The sequence below is a fragment of the Ostrea edulis genome, chromosome 1, assembly GCF_947568905.1.
Source record: "Ostrea edulis chromosome 1, xbOstEdul1.1, whole genome shotgun sequence".
In the NCBI taxonomy this organism is placed as follows: domain Eukaryota; kingdom Metazoa; phylum Mollusca; class Bivalvia; order Ostreida; family Ostreidae; genus Ostrea; species Ostrea edulis.
The window spans coordinates 33,328,773-33,346,792 of NC_079164.1; the positions used below are offsets into that span (position 1 = coordinate 33,328,773).

General features: G+C 36.1%; 2 protein-coding genes across 4 annotated transcripts in view; both read left to right on the forward strand.

The window, feature by feature from the left end:
• The window catches only part of LOC125660711 (DNA replication ATP-dependent helicase/nuclease DNA2-like), a 50,161-nt gene extending 49,502 nt beyond the window's left edge, over positions 1-659 (forward strand). For both annotated transcript variants that reach the window (XM_056146036.1, XM_056146037.1), the window contains one exon: positions 478-659. In XM_056146036.1, coding sequence (XP_056002011.1) covers positions 478-522 — 45 coding nt within the window. In that variant the 3' untranslated portion in view covers positions 523-659. The remainder of the gene's footprint in view (positions 1-477) is intronic.
• A 9,829-nt stretch (positions 660-10,488) lies between these two features.
• Positions 10,489-16,883, forward strand: LOC125659605 (sedoheptulokinase-like). Of its 2 annotated transcripts, none has more exons than XM_048891342.2 (5): positions 10,489-10,563; positions 13,269-13,882; positions 14,260-14,435; positions 15,185-15,382; positions 15,602-16,883. In XM_048891342.2, exons 2-5 carry the CDS (start codon positions 13,278-13,280, stop codon positions 16,039-16,041), a joined length of 1,419 nt encoding a protein of 472 aa, XP_048747299.1. In that variant the 5' UTR covers positions 10,489-10,563; positions 13,269-13,277; the 3' UTR covers positions 16,042-16,883. The 2 variants fall into 2 exon arrangements, with proteins under 2 accessions (XP_048747299.1, XP_056002017.1); XM_056146042.1 differs by lacking the exon at positions 10,489-10,563 and adding an exon at positions 11,308-11,416.
• Positions 16,884-18,020: the final 1,137 nt, after the last annotated feature.

Here is an 18,020-nt window from a genome sequence, read left to right on the forward strand (position 1 = left end):
CAATATTTAATCAATCAATCATTGACTGTGTTGGGATGTAATGTGAATGTGTTTTCTGTACATTGAAACTTTACAAAACTGTGTACTTGTGAAGGTTTCAAATCCATAGGTGTACCCATGAAATCCACAAAGACCTGAGACCCCCATTAAACATCATGATTCCACAGTATTTAACTTCATTTCATTGGCTTTCATCCATTTATATATTTCCATATTATGAATAGTGCAAAGCTGCAAAATATTTTCTATAAACTTTGAAGGAAAAAGTTTGTATGTTTAAAGTCAATGGGAATTAATCGTCTTATTATTTTTTTTTTATACCTACAGGATGTATATATGAATATTTAGAATGTCCATCTTTTTTACACGTGTCCTATTATTATCAATCCATAGCATTCAAAGTACATTTGTTTTTCCATTGCATAAAAGTAGTGGAAAGTCTCTGTAGTTCCCTTTGTTTGCCTTGACTCTTTATAGATCATCACGCTACCTCCAAATGCCCACTTGTCTTTCACTACATGAGAAGTGCTTCAAATATGGTGGCCAATGCCATTCATCTAGGAAAAATGTTACGTTTGTGAATACTTAACTTTTACTTCTGATGCATGTATTTAATGATGAAACTATGAATATCTTGGAATAAAATGGATTTGAATGCTTTTTCTCAAGGGAATTCTGGATGAAAGTGGAAAGAGTTTTGTAGACAAACTCACTGTTTGGTTTCTCTGTATAAGAAAACTAAGACATTGAAAATAGGGAGTTGCAAAGCAACCATTTTAAATTGAAAAGACCCAAGTTCACAAATAGTCTTATGTAGCCCTAATTCTGACTCTGACTTAAAACTGCATAAAAGGACTATACAAATTTTGCTGATGTTGATATTTTCATTCACGTTCCAAAAGGAAGTCTACCATTATGACGATGTTTTATTCCCTTAGATAATTATAGCTCTATTGAAGATATCTCCCACTAAATTAATACTCTCTCTGAATGAATGAGTTCAATAACAAAGACAACAATTGAATTGGAGAGGTTCAAGTTACTGCCAGTAGGTTTTAGCTCACATGAGCTGAAAGCTCAAGTGAGCTATTCTGATCACCCGTTGTCCGTCGTCTGTCTGTAAACTTTTCACACTTTCGACTTCTTCTCCAGAACCAATGGCCCAATTTCAACAAAACTTGGTACAAATCATCTTTGGATGAAGGGAATTCAATTTTGTTCAAAAGAAGGAAATTTAATCACATAAATACAGAATAGGGCCTGGGTGGGGTCATTTAAAAATCTTCTCAAGAACCACTGGGCCAGAAAAGTTGAAATTTACATGAAAACTTTTTGACATAGTGGAGATTCAAATTTGTTAAAATCATGTCCTCTGGTGATAGGGTGGGGCTACAATAGGGGATCAAATTTTTTGCATGCGAATGTATGGAAAATCTTTGAAAGTCCTCTTCTCAAGAACCACTTGGCCGTAAGAGTGGAGATTTACCTGAAAGCTTCCTGGTACAAAGTAGATTCAAGTTTGTTCAGATCATGGCCCCTGGCCTTAGGCCAAAGTTTTACATCGGATATATAGGGAAAATCTTCTATAGTGCAGATTCAAGTTTGTAAAAATCATGGCCCCTGGGGTAGGTTAGGGCCTATAGGGATCAAAGTTTTACATGCGAATGTGTAGGGCACAGGGGCTGAGCCCGTTTTGGGCCCGAACTCTGTGATACCATAACGGGCTTAGCCCCTGTGGTGTAGGGAAAATCTTCAAATATGAGCCAAGGTGACTCAGGTGAGCGATGTGGCCCATGGACCTCTTGTTACCCGAATTCTTGATTTTGACAGCGTCATGAATTTTTGGCTTCTTGCAAAGGCATTCTAAGTGGAGGGGGGGGGGATAAAATCTTGACACATTTTTATATTTTAAAATAAATGAAAGAGGGTGGTGCAGGAATCGGGAACTTTAATTCATTAGGGTATCTTGAAGTGATTGGAGATATCTTCGATTCCAAAGAGCTGTTAAATTGGTCTTTGGAAAGATAAAACAACTATGGGAATCCAAAATTGTCTTCAATAGTGAGATTTGCATTACCTTTATTCAAGAACGAGAGATACCCAGACATGCTTAGAACATATTTCTTTTATCAAACATGTTATTACAATCAAGGTCATCGACAAATGTTTAACTGAATTAATCTGAGTTTATAGGAGGACAAAAAACTTTGATGTAATTACATTGGGAGATAATGCAAGATCATTAAACCTCCTTTGGCAATTTATGTAATAGTTACTGTACATATATATAAAAATGAATCTCTTTTTAAAAAAAACAAAACAATTTCCCTTTATCAGACATTTTGAAGATTAACAAAAATTGGGTTGCCAATGAATCAAGAACATCAAAGAAAGGAGCAGATAGACGCGATGTGAGTCATGTACCAACGGGAAATGTAATCGCAACAACCTGTCCTTTTATGACGTCAACGGTAGCATATATTGTTTGTACGTCGAGTACATTACGTCTGCTGGAAACGCCGCCGTACATGTATTTCCAGACCCCTTGGAATACGAGAAGTACGCATGGAATTATTTGTTCGTTTGTCACCATACGGGGTACCTAAGCTGGATACCAGATAATATTTGTGATTTTAAAACCACTATTAAACTTATTTTCCCAAACAACAGAATAAAAGAACTGGAGAACATTCAATGTTTATATCTATTGAGCGAACTGGATCTCAGTCACAATATGATTACCCACATTCAAAAATGTCATTCTCTAACTTGTCTTGATCTTTCCTACAATCAGATAAAGACGATTGAACCATATACATTGACTTAGTCCGCTTTAGCCCTTCTCGAAATGAATTTTTCCAACAATCGAATAAAAAAAACCTCGATATCTCGAACGTATTTCTGGATCGAGTCATAAAGTATTTGGACTACTCAAACAATGTATGTATTGGCGAGTTCGAAAATTCGGGAAATTTTTCTTTCAAAACGTTAGTGGATAGGGGACACTTCGGCTCATTACCTTACGAACGAGGCGGTTTTGTAGATTTTCAAAATTCCATCTGCAGTGAATGGACTTGTTCTAAATCGACTTGTTTAGGAACATTTCCAGACCTATTATATAGAGGACAATCCAACACTTTTAGGAAAAGTTTTTCTTTATTCCTTTCACTTTGGAAATTTTACCTGGCCTTGCAATAGCGCCATGTATTCCATAATGAAAACAGTTCAAGAAATCTGTATGCGGGAAAAGGAGTTTATACCACTCCGATGTCGGGATCCATTTGACAAGACGTTGATAGTTTGCAAGGTGATCCAGTCGCACAACACATCAGTATTCAAAACAAAAATTTAAGTTTTTGAAGGCTGTCCTGGTAGCAACTGTTTGTGCTATTATAAGGCAGATATCAATAGTGAAAAATAACTTTTCTGACGTCAGTTTCTAAATCAATTTTGAATGCATGTGAGAGACGTTTGTGCTTTTGATTTCACTTCAGTACAGTTACCTTGTACTTGTGATGATGTTCGGATAACCACTTGGTTCCAAAAAAGAATTTTGTTCCAGTCATGGAACGCTTACCTGTCGAAATTCAAAGACTTCTATTCTAGACTTAACATTAGATTGCAGTGGCGGTTTGACTAAGTATGCCCTCCATGCTTTGTTATTAATCCTGATTCCCGTTTGCTTTATCCGTTGAACTGTTTCTTATGAAGCGGAGGATGTTCTCAAAGCACAACCCGAGGTTTGCCAGACCCGATAGCCATGACATTTGCATTTCGTGTGACGAAAATGATTCCGATTTTATAAAATTGTTTTTTGGCCAGATCGTGACTTTCAGCTAGGTGAGTTATTGGAAGATCAGATTTCTGAGCTGGCTTCTAGGTGCAAAATTTTTGTTGTATTCTTACCAAAGAACAAGAGGGGACATTTTCTATGGGAGAGACAAGCACTTGAATGGAAATACATATGGAACCATTATAAGATGACAAAACACAAAGAAATCTCTCTGGTCAACCTTAACAACATAAGAAGCTGCGAGTGCAAGGAACGCGAGATTCTGGCATTGTTAAGACTGGGATATGCATTTGATTTTGACAATCGAAATCATAAGTTTCTCGACCACATTAGAGACAGAATTGGGACTCCTTTATTCGTCGCAAAGCCTTTCCAATCATCTAAGCCGAAGTTTAATAGTGCGACAATCCCAGACTATATAGATTTTGCAATAATCTTCATCCTGCATCAACAACATGTTGCAACAAGCAACCACTGTTAAAATGATAATGTTTCGCTTTTAAGATTCAATTTTCAGTTTATTGCATGGGAATGGAATGTTAGTACATGTAGTTTTTATTTACTTTCAACGAATCTTTCACTGTTTTGTTTTATTTTGTTAAGTTTTAACAGAAGCAGCCAGAGATCGACCGCACAACCCCAACCAGGGCTCATTGAAACTTTTGTTGGGGGTGGGGGTGTTAGAAATGAGTTTTATCACAAGAAATTTGTAATATTTCTCTCACAGCGTAAACTTTTTCATTCTTTTAGTTTGTCACAACGTTCAACTTACGCAGAGCCGTCTCTCCCAAGAAATCGCCTCAAAATTGCTAGCCATGAAATAGTACATATCTGGTGAAAATTCTGTTGAACTCTAACGTGATTTTTTTCTCTGACACGCACCAATAGTTTAACAACGGACGCTATTCGATACCCTCTTTAACGAAAGTATAAATTAAACTTAAAATTCTGAAATCTGCTGATTTGTATTTTAATTTGATATATTATAGAACAATTATAGATTATTAAAAGTGTTGGAAATTTTAGGATCTTGTAGAGAAACCAAACGGTAAAATATCTCCTTTGATGTGACATACTATCTTTATTTTGCACGAGATTACTGGGGAATCGTTAGATTTCGTGGAGCTCAATTTTCGAGTATACCACTATCCCACGAATTTAATGTTTTAAAGTACAGAAGCTATGTCTATGAAATTAAATATCCAAACAAAAGTGTAAAAGTTTGACAATCCATGAAAATTGGCCCTACGAATTTAAATGAGCCCACAGTAAATGATTCTGCATATTAAAGTAAATTGATAAAAAGAAAGTGTAAACATTTCTAATGCTTACGAGATTGTCAGATCGCTAACGAAATTCAATGTCCACATGCTTTAATTCGAACACGGGATGCAGTAGATTATACAAATGTCAATTCAAATCACAGTTGTCAAGATTCGACATTTGAGTCGAGCATATATATTAACCGATGTTGTGTAGTGTCTTTTCTCCTAGTCGATTCTTCATCAGGCTATTTAGAAGTTTCTCCACGGAAATTTGGCTATATATCGGGATTACCCCCAGGGAAAGACGGCTGTGTAGTAAAATCCCCCCCCCCCCTCTCATACAACCAAAGAAAAATGAGGACCGAAAATCACTATTATGAATTCTGTCGAAGATTATGCCAGACGATGGGCTAAATATCGAAAAGAAAAAAATTGATACATTGTCAGAATGGAATAAAAGTATAGGAGGAATATTAAAATCCCACATTAGACATTTTTAAACAAAAGTAAATACCATCTATCCTGTGTTTAGTAAAACCAGAAGTGATAAAAGAATTAGATAGGTTTCATGAGGAATATGTTTTGGTTCCAGCTGACAAAGCTTGTAACAACATTGCCTTTGTAGGGCTCATTATTACAACTGTATTTTAAACGAACTTGGCATTAATACCAAAAGGTAATCGTACTTATACTCCAACTGCCCTTTCAAAAGATGAAATTCTTCAAAATCTTGCTTCCGGTTTAGACACATTTAATATCCCGGTCAATGGATCGAATGAATATGAGTTACTGTACCTATACTGGATTCCTAAACTACATAAAAACCCTTACAAACAAAGATACATTGCTGGATCCAGTAAATGCTCTACCAAGCCCTATCTTTGCTCCACACAAAAAACAGCTGTGAAGGAGAAACTTCAAACTTACTGTGCCACTACATATGCCAGAAGTGGTTTAAATCAAATGTGGGTTCTAAAAATTCTAAGGAACTTTTAGTAAACTTGAAATCGCAAAACTATTCTCAAATCAACAACATCAAAACGTATAACTTTTCAACACTTTACACAACCATTCCTCACGACAAATTAAAGACTAGACTTTTTGACATCATAGACAGTTGCTTCTTCAACAAAAATGGAAAACGAAAATATTCATATCTAGTGATCAGTCATCCAAAAAAATTACTTTGTTAAACACCACTCTGATTCCACGAACAAGTATTCTGAAGTTGAAATAAAATATCTGCTAGGGTTCCTCATTGACAATATCTTCGTAGTCTTTGGTGATCCATCTTCTTTTCTGATGCACTACCCTCCTACGTTTGTGGAGAGGAGCAGATTAGAAACCCTTGACTTGGGAAGAGGTTGGTGATCAGGTCTTCCAACAGTCTGTTGGAATTCCCATGGGTACGAATTGTGTTCCTTTGTTAGTTGACCTGTTTTTATATTCATATGAAGCAAAATTTATTCAAAAACTGCTACGCGAGAAGAATAAATCTCTTGCTGTGACATTCAATTCGACATTTAGATATATCGACGACGTTTTGTCTATTAACAATAACTTTCATTCATATGTCGATTCGATATATCCCTGTGAACTCAAATTAGTAGACACCACAGAGTCGTCCACTTCTGCTTCATACTTAGATATTTTATTGAAAGTAGATTAACGGCAAACTAACAACCCAACTTTATGACAAACGGGATGATTTCAGCTTCTCCATCGTCAACTTCCCATATTTATGTAGCAATATTCCATTATCACCTGCATATGGTGTTTATATCTCTCAACTGATTCGATACGCAAGAACTTGTTCTGCGAATGGTCAGTTTTTAAATCAAGGCAAAGCTACTGAAAAACAAATTGATGGTACAGAGGTTTCAACAGTCTCCTTTAAGTCAGCATTTTGCAAATTCTATGGTAGTGGGGAGTGGTAAAAATGTAATGATGAATGAATTGAAGACGAACGGAGCCCCCTCCCTCCAGTTTAAGAGTATGAAGTTTTCTGCTTGTTGACAATAGAACAAAATTTCTCCTACGACTGTCCCACAGCGGCTAAGCCAGTTTTGGGTCCGAACTCTGTGATACCATAGATATAGAGATATAATGGGCTTAGCCCTGGATTGTCCCCACACTTTGAAAAACGATGCTACGTATCTATGTATACTATTCTAAATCTTTCAAAAATAACCTCTCAGCATTAAGTTGTTTTTGAAATGGGCAGTTGCCATGTATGCTTCCGTAGAAAATAACACAGGCTTGCGATATTATTCCAATTTGTATGTATTCTTAAATATTAAGAAATCTCTGTGTTGGTATTTCTCATATTTTTTTTTAGATTGCTAGCTGTTGTTCTTCGTAATTGTTCTTCTGCTACCTCTTAAACGTATTACTATAATTATGTTTACTTATACATACAGTACGTGTAATCCCGTGGGGATCCGGGTTTGAATAGGTCCTCAGTGCCCCCTTGCTTGTCGTAGGAGGCGACTTAATGGGGCGGTCCTTCGGACGAGACCGCAAAAACCGAGGTCCCGTGTCACAGCAGGTATGGCATGATGAAGCTCCCTCCCTGCTCAATGGCCATAAGCGCTGAGCATAGTCTAAATTCTGCAGCCCTTCACCGGCAATGGTGACGTCTCCATATGAGGGAAATATTCCCGAGAGGGACGTTAAACAATATTCAATCAATACATACTGGTGTCTAAGAAAGTTGCATTGTTTCATGTATGAACCTCTGACGATTTTTCTTGCATGTATTATATTGCTTGTACCTCAAGTACCGCTTAATATGGTTTGAGCGAATACATTGAATTGAATTGAATTGTGGTTATATGATTATGGGAGCGTCAAATTAACATAAACTCAAATAATTGAAGATATCTTCAATTATTTGAAGTTATCATCATTTCAATTATTGCTCTCTTTAATTGAACAGTTTAACAAGCAACGGCAATTAATTATAACACTATGAATAAATAACAATCATTCAGAAGTACTAATATACTGTCAGAGTTTACATTTCTGCACTGCAATGCACACATTTATAATTATATATGAAATACTGATTAATTACAGGCAAAATTTAAATCAACAAAATGAAATATACAATAATAAACCAAACTGCTTCACACATCTAAGGGCATATGATATTTAAACACAAGAGAAATTCACTATATATATGGAGAGAGAGAGAGAGAGAGACTGTATTTGTGTTTAGATTTGCTTGTAGATTTTATGGAGCGCCAAATTAACATAAACCCCAATAATTGAAGATCTATGTCTTTAAATAATCATATTAAATTTTGCACGCAGTGATTGAATGCGCGCATCAATTTAATTGATGAGAGCCGTTATACAAAAGTGTTACCGAGCTCCAAATTAAATTTTGTGAACAGTAATTCCACCATATTTACATTGAAGCAAATTGACGAGAGCAATAATTCATCAAATCAGTTATTGCTCTCATCAGTTGAATTAATGCGCACATCAGTTGAATTGATGCGCTAAATAAATTGATTGGATGATATCTTCAAATAAAAAGATATCTTCATGACCTATTTGAGTTTATATTAATTCGGCGCCCCATACACACTTAGACCACAGGCACCTGAAGTATGAATATTACCCCCCCCCCCTTTATAATTTTTTTGTGGCAATAATTTCTCTGAAATGTGTGAATTCCCTGTCTATCTCATCCCTCTTTCGATTTATGCAAGGTGAAGATAACGAACAGTGATCAATCTCACAACTCCCATAACCAATACAAAACAGATAGTTGGACAAACAATGACCCCTGGACACACCAGAAGTGGGATCAGGTGCCTAGGAGGAGTAAGCATTCCCTGTTGACCGGTCACACCCGCCGTGAGCCCTATATCTTGATCAGGTAAACGGAGTTATCCGCAGTCAAAATCAGTGTGCCAAGAACGGCTTACATGTAACAATCGGTATGAAACACGTCAGACAGCATTTGACCCAATGCGAGGTTGAATTGACGAACTAGATAGTTATAACGACCATAGATTTTGCGATATGCTGACTTCAATCGAGACTGTTGAAACCCCTGTACCATCAACTTGTTTGTCAGTAGCTTACCTCGATTTAAAAACTGACTATACGCAGAACAAGCTCTTGCATGTCGAATCAGTTGAGATACACCATATGTAGGTGATAATGGAATATTGCTACATAAATATGGGAAGTTGACGATGGAGAAGCTGAAATCATCCCGTTTGTCATACAGTTGAGTTGTCAGTTTGCCGTTATCGTCTACTTTGCTCAAAGCACCTTTGAGCGTACATAGTGTATGAAAAGGGTGTTATATAAATATGGTATTATTATTACTTTCAATAAAATATCTAAATATGAAGCAGAAGTGGACGACTCTGCAGTGTCCTTTATTTCGAGCTCACAGGGATATATCAAATCGACATATGAATGAAAGCTATTATTGTTAATAGACAAAACGTCATCGATATATCTAAATGTCGAATTGAAGGCCACAGCGAGAGATTTTTTCTTCTCGCGTAGAAGTTTTTGAATAGATTCTGCTTCATATGAAATAGAAACAGGTCAGCTAACAAAGGAGCACAATTCGTGCCCATGGGAATTCCAACAGACTGTTGGAAGACCTGATCACCAAAGACCACGAAGATATTGTCAATGAGGAACTCTAGCATATTTTTTTATTTCAACTTCAGAGTACTTGTGCGTGGAATCAGAGTGGTGTTTAACAAAGTAAGTTTTTGAATGACTGATCACTAGATATGAATATTTCTGTTTTCCGTTTTTGTTGAAGAAGCAACTGTCTATGATGTCAAAAAGTCTAGTCTTTAACTTATCGTGAGGAAAAAATTCTGCGATTTCAAGTTTACTAAAAGTTCTTTAGAATTTTTTAGAATCCACATTTGATTAACACCACTTCTGGCATATGTAGTCGCACAGTAAGTTTGAAGTTTCTCCTTCACAGTTGTTAATATTTTCGTGAGGAGCAACGATAGGGGCTTGGTAGAGCACTTACTGGGTCCAGCAATGTATCTTTGTTTGTAAGGGTTTTTATGTAGTTTAGGAATCCAGTATAGGTACGGTAACTCATATTCATTCGACCCATTGACTGGGATATTAAATGTGTCTAAAACTGAAGCATGGTTTTGAAAAATTTCATCTTCTGAAAGGGCAGTTGGAGTATAAGTATGATTACCAAAAGTGGAATTAATGCCAAGTTCGTTTAAAATACAGTTGTAATAATGAGCCTTACAAACAAAGACAATGTTGTTACCCTTTTTGTAAGCTTTAGAGATTGGCCTTCTACCGGTATAATAAAATACAGTCTGCACTATAAATCTACACCATCATCAACTTCACATCGTGATGGGAGGTAGATTAATACGGAAATTCACAGATATCCTTTTACCTTTTACTGACGTAAATGTAATTCCTGTGCGAGAGACGATAAGCCAAGTGTACTGTGTTGTGGACACTGACGGTCTTTTTACCGCTGAGGTGAATGGATACTATATTGCAATAAACGTAACACTCTAAACCTTCAAATTAAAGGGCCAGACCGGGGAGAGAAAAGTTCTATCTTAACATAAAAACACGTGTAGTCACAGTAGCGTAGAATACGTATACACACATGACATAATACAATTCAACAGAAACGTTTATAACACAGTATGTTATATAAGTCTCTGAATACAAGGAAAGAGAAAATTATGGCTGGACCGAGAATCAAGAGACCCCTTCATTACAAAATAATGTCGATCAATCCAGCTGCTTGCCCTAAGGTCAATTTCATTGGTTGAGGGCTGGTCACGTAAAGGAGACAATTCGTGATGTCTCCCTCTTGTGCAGGATGACATCTCTGTTGTCTCCAGTTAGAAATTCATTTCTTTACGTTTTACATTTCATCGTTTTTCGTTATTTTCCGTAAATACATTTTTTGAGCTCATGCACAAGCGTTTAGTATTTATACTACTGCTGGTTAGTGTTCGGGCAGTTCGAGGTTTGTTACAAGCAACAAAGGTCGCTTTTGTATTTCTGTGCCTTAAGACTTCCCTCCTACCCAGCCCATTTTCAGTTTTGAATTCAAATGCATTCATTAGTGATTTTTCAGCTTTGTCAATTTGATGTTTGCTTATTAAAAGCGATCTTGTAATGAATGCAACCAACCTATTCACTTTTTCTGTTTTGTTTTATTATCAAATAGTCAAGAAAATATTTATTTTCAGATGAGGGCACTGAGGGAGAAACTATAAGATAAATTTTAAGGCACATGTGAGATGGCTCTGTTAAAAATTAATTGCAAATATGTGGCATTTTTAATCCATAGATTTAATCAGTGTCAATATTAATGGTAAGAATAACAAATTAGAAGAAAAAATTCCATTCTAATGCAATTGTTCATTTCACTTAATGTTTACGTTCTTGTTTTGAAATGCGTTATGAAATGGTTAAACTTGACATTGTGTTTTTGCGTCATTCTACTGTGACGTCACAATTGAAAGCTTTTGCTCATTTAACTTTCTCAAACCTCGGTGTTCTGCGTTCTTTAACAAGATTAATTCTTCCAGTATCTTTTTCTAACGTTCAGATTCTTCAAGATAATAAAACTATTATGAACAAGTTAACCAGTCACGTCCACAGTGTCGATTAAATTACACATCACCATGTCTTTCACGGGCTGGGTGTAGTTTGCTATACACCTGTTTGTAATAAGCATGCACTGGTATGCGATGCATGTCTCCGATGTTAACATCATTAATAGAATATGTTCTACAAAATTTTACTCGGGGGATAATTAAAGTGAAGTAAATAATCATTATTTTATGAATAATGGGATTTTCTTCATAATTCTCAAATATTTTTAAGATTTGGGGGAAAGGGTTTCATTTTTATATGCCCGCATAAAAATGTGGGCGTATTATGCTATTTCACTGTCATCCGTCTGTCCCTTTAACTTTGTCTTCACAACTCCTCCTAAACCCTTAAGGGGATTTTGATGAAACTTGGTACAAAGAAAGATCACAATGTGGAGATGCATATTACAAGGGGACTGCTGCACCATTATTTTTTAAGGAGTTAGGGCCCTTGGACTTAGATTTCTTTTATGCAAGTATGTTGTCTTCGCAACTCCTCTTAAACCCTTTGGGGGGTTTCAATGAAACTTACTACAAAGGAAGATCACAATGTGTAGATGTGCATATTACAAGGGGAATGCTGTCCCACTATTTTTGAAGGAGTTACAGCCCTTGGACTTAGATCTATTTAATGCAAAATACATTGTTATTGCAACTCTGTCGAAATCCTTTTGTGGATAATCGTTTCTTAATTGTTCAAATTCCTGGGTCAATATTGTATGTTGGCGTGTCATATACCGGTTTAGTGGTGCCCTATTTTTCAACATAATGGAAGATCCTGATATGTTATCAATCTCTTTGGTGAGATGTTTCAAGAGTTGAAATGGATAGGGAGAAAATACAGTAGACAAGACTGGGATGATGAAAAGAGAGAAATAAGCACAAGGTCCCAATATCAATCAAGTCTGCAATTTGTATTTACCATATAAGTGTACATAATCATCAAATTGCTATATATTGCTATAGTCAAACATTAAAGTCGCTCTAACTCATTTGGAGAGAGCAACAATTCAGAGAGAGCGAGAGAGAGCTTTAATTCATTTACAGAGAGTATTGATTCATCATATGAATTGAAGAGGTATTTAGCACATATAGTTGCAAGTATCTTTAATTTATTTGAAGATATCTCCCAATGTGCATTTCCAGCTGATTTCTCTGTGATAACCCCTTGAAGCTCCAGTGTGTTGGTTTCCCTATATGCTACATCAGCATGTAAATTTCTCACTTGCATGCAAATCAGCAAATTGTCATGACGTCAGTGGGCAGGGATTTTGAAAATTAACATAAATGTCATAAGTGTTGATTTATTTTTCCATTTTTATTTCAAATATGAAGATAAGGAATTACTACCTTGTTTGATGGGTATGTGAGGATATTAACTACATTCATACAAAATGCTTTGCCAAAATGCACAGGTCACTTAAAAACATACATGGTACTTTTGTATTGATGAATCAGTGTAAATTACACTTCTATTTTTAATGTTCTCAATTTTCATGCTAAATAAAGAATTACAATATTTCACTAATATAATGTCCTTATACTTCTAATCTTTCTTTTGTATTTTAGACACAAGCAATGGTAACTTTCATGGGCATTGATCTGGGAACAACATCTGTGAAAATAAGCATTGTACAAGATGGGAAGCAAGTGGCCTCTGTCTCTCGCCCCACAAATGCAGGTGCAAAGAGTGTTATAGGGAGTAATGGTTTTGAACAAGATGTCGCTGTTATACTGTCAGAAACACAACAATGTCTGATGGAACTTCCTCCTGAAATGCTTTCCAAAGTAAAAAAAATCTGCATCACAGGCCAGATGCATGGAGTGTTGCTTTGGTCCTCAAAGCAAGTGAAAGAATTTTACATCAAAGAAAAGAAGTATTTTCATATCAAGAATGTAAGTCCACTTTACACATGGCAAGACCAGAGATGCAAAGAAGAATTTCTTGCTTCTCTTCCAAAACCCATTTCCCACCTGCCTTTGTCAACTGGTCATGGAAATGCTACCATATTTTGGTTGTCGAGACACCAGCCCGACTTCTTGACCAGTTTTGATAGGGCAGGGACCGTGATGGATTTTTTGGTGTGTATACTTTGTGGAATGGAATCGCCCATCATGTCCAATCAGCTTGCTGCCAGCTGGGGATATTTTGATTCTAAGGCTGGTTGTTGGAATAAAGAGTTGTAAGTCTGATATCATAAACATCCTGTAAATACTGTATGCATGTGCACTTATCTTAGCTCCATTCATATTTTAATGCCTTTATTGCCGAGTCTCAGAGTGCTAATTCATGGTTGAACTAAAATAAGAAATGCTATAGTTATTCATTATCGTACACAACAAAATTGCATATTAATTAATGTGTGCATCTTGTGTAACTCCAAGTGTACTATAAAACTTTCAGATAGTTTGACAGTAATATGCTAAAACAACACACACATATAGTGCATGAACATCTAATTCACAAATACCATTCTCAAATGCCAAAAAAGTTTTATTGTTTTTGCAGTACATAATAGCAGTGAATTATGGAATTGCATGCAATGTTTTTCTGAAACAGAATGGAACAGGCTTCATTTCCATGCTACCTGCTTCCACAAGTGGTGGAGCCTGGTGAAATAGTTGGCACCCTGCAGTTTGATTGGTTGACAATAGATAAGGGAACTCCAATCTTAGTCGCTCTTGGTGACACACAGTGTGCCGTGTATTCTGTTCTAAATGAACCACGTGAGGCAGGTGTGTTTATGACATATTAGATTTTGAAACATGTGTAAGTACATGTATAAATGTACCATTAACATACATACACATCTCCAAAGGACTACACGATACACTATTATATCCATGCATTTATATTTCCATTATTTTGCTTTTGATATTTTTGGAAATTGAAATGATAGCCAGCTCTTATGGATGTGTTGCAGTTGTGAAAAATGCACGTGTGAATCTTGATAATTATGATACTTCTATTTCAAGCTGGGAATTCCAACAGGAATGAAAGTAGAATGTAAATATAAAAATGAATTTCATTTTTGAAAATACATGAGGGTATGAACACAGGCAATTGCATCGCTTGGGGTCGAATTTACTATGTAAAGTATAGTAAATTCGACCCCAAGCAATGCAATTGCCTGTGGGTATGAACTGCAACACTTCATCCTGGCATACTTTTCATGAAATGCTAATGCGTTTCATGAGATATGTTGCAGATCATACCCTTGTATATTTTCATAATTTCTGAAATGTATGTTAGAACTTATGTTTCCCATGCTGCTGTACATGTATATATACTTACTGACTTGAAAAAAAGCTTTATCTATCAATCTTTCAAATAATAAGAGTGAGAAAGCTATGAAGTTGTTCATCAAGCCTAGAATATTTTCTTTCCAGGTGTGTTTGAAGAAAAGTTAATTCTATTCAAAATAGAATTAAGATTTATTAAATATAGCTTTATCATATCACAGAAATATCTTAATTCATTTCAGTGCTGAATATGGGAACATCTTGTCAGTTGGCTTTCCCAGAATTCCTTGAAACAGTCCCAACATTCTCCGAGCCCACTTCCCCTATACAGCATTTTCCATACTTCAATAAGCAGTATTTGGCTGTGGCTGCAAGCTTAAATGGTGGAAATGTTCTCTCTCAATTCGTCAAAATGATACAGAAGTGGATTGAGTGTTTTGGTAAGAAGTTTGTGGCAGTCAGAGGGCTCGATCACCAATGACTAATAAGCTGTAGCTCACTTTGTAGAGTACCTTGTCTAGAGATTCAGAGGGCTTGAATTCAAATTCTCATCAGGACTGTTGCTATTTTCCCCCACCTGTTCACACTGTACTCCGGGAAAGAATTCTTTTATATGATGCACTGTGTCTTGTGTTTTCATTTTATTTTCATTCTTTCAGGGTTTGTCAGGAGTGAAGAAGAAATATGGAGTACCCTTTTCCAGATATGCTCAACACCAAGTCCAAGTGAAGGCTCGATGAATGTCATTCCCACAATTTTTGGAGAGAGGCATGCTCCTTTACAATTTGGAGAAGTTTACGGCATTACCTCCAGCAATATGGACTTACACCGTGTGTTTGAAGCCGTTTGTAAAGGACTAGTATCTAACTTATCCAAAATGATATCTTCTGCATATCTAAAAGAAAAGGGGATTAAAAAATTACTAGGGACCGGATCAGTGATGCATAAAAATCCCATAATTCATAGAGAGGTGATGACCCAATATGGTGACCTTGATGTTGTATTAAGTGATCAGTGCGATTCTGCACTAGGTGCTGCTTTGTTCTGCGAGGCTTCTGACAGATTACAGGATTCGAAATTTAACTTTTCCAAGCACTAGTCCGTACGGACTAGTCACCATTGATGTTCACTAGTCCGCAAACATTTCACTAGTCCATCCAGTATATCATATAAAATGATCCTATAAATTCATTTTATTCAATGGTATTTTATCAAACCAAACATCTAAGAGAATTAGAGAAAAAGCTAAATTCTTAACCAATTCAAGATTGATCCTGATTTTCACAAGTCCATATGGACTAGTGCCATAGAGAGTTTACTAGTCCAACATGAATTTTACTAGTCTCGGACTTATGGACATGAGGTAATTTCGAACCCTGGATTGTGATGTAAAAGTGAAACAGGAAATACTGTTGAGTCATTTTAATTCGTGGGGATCAATGTTCGTGGGTAAGCAAAAGTTTGCTGGTTCGTGGTGACGTAATTTAGTGGGTAAGTGATACAATGTCATAAGGAGAGATAAGTCTACTTGATATAAAAGATGTTGGAGGACATGTAAATTCATGGGTAGGAGTGACCCACAAACATCAATCTCCCATGAACAATGATGATTCCACGGTATTTACATTCTGCAATTCATGACTGATACACAAGAATATGATGTGCATCGTTCTTTTTTCATCTTCACTAAATTATAATACAATTTACATGCATAGGTACATCATTTAAGTTTTCATTTCAAATTGTATATTGTTCCATTGACCGCTTTGTTGAAATTATACATAAATATGTATATTGGTGATGATAAGGCCAGACTCTTGTAATTGAAGTGTGAAAGTTAGCACTATAGCTTTTAACGATGCTTCATGATTATGCATGTATCATTGTCAAGTGGAATCTTTTCAAGACGATGTCATTAAATATATAAATGCAGAGCTTTCACACTGTGTTTGGTCAATAATTGTGAAGGAAAACAAACCAAATAAGTTGAAAGGTTTTCAGGAAAAGAATTTGACAATGCAGTTCAGAGGTCTGGTTTTATACTCCAGCTTTGGCATGCATATTGTTTTTAAATTGGTTGTAGCGGGTCCATTCCTCAGTGACTGCAACTGACTTCATCTTGTAGAGATAATACATCTGTGGATCCACTATTCATAATTCAGGCCTAGAGGTTATAAAACTTTTTTGAGCACGTTTTCATACTCCAACTCCGTGCTCTAAATCGTTTTCATACTCAAAAGTGATGGTTATAAAACTTTGTCAGAATTAATCACTGGATCAAATACAATCAAACTTGATACAAATTATCCATGGGTGAATTAGGGAATTCAAGTTTGTTCAAATGAAGGTCAATGCCTCCTTCAAAGGGGAGATAATCACGAAAAGGCAAAATATGGTGGGGTCATTTAAAAATGTTATATCGAGAACTACTGGGCTAGAAAAGATGAAATTTACATGAAAGCTTCTTATATAGTGCAAATTCAAGTGGACAACCTTGGGTTTTTAGTTAACACAGTGTAAACTATTTTCAGGTATGTTCTTTCTGCCTGTCTAATTACTTTTTGCAGAGAAGTTCAAATGAGGATTTTGAAAATCTGAATTTTCTCCAAGGTCATGAACATATACTAAACTTTGAGCAAGGTGTGAGAAACATAATTCTCCATTATTTACTTGCAAAGCCTTGTCCTAGATTGCGAATCTTGTCACCTTGGTTGAATATTTCTATCCCACACGGGTACTAATGAAAGATTCAATTAATGTCACTATGAGGCGAGGCAGACATCGGTATGAACTAGATTACTAAAAGGCTGTGAATCGGGTGCTAAAACACTAAAAATATGGCTGTGTTGCTAAGGAAAACTCGTACCTTTATAATATGCACAAAACGGCATATTTGGGATATATGTATTATGAACAACAAGAGGTACTGTGAGCAATGCTCACTAAGAATACCCCCCCCCCGCTTACCCCAATCTCCCAAAGGGTGTTGTTAATAGGTATAAATTACTTCTTTCCTGAGTGTAAAAATATGGTATGCCTTTGTAGAAGGAAATGGAAGATATAGTCCGAACACAAATC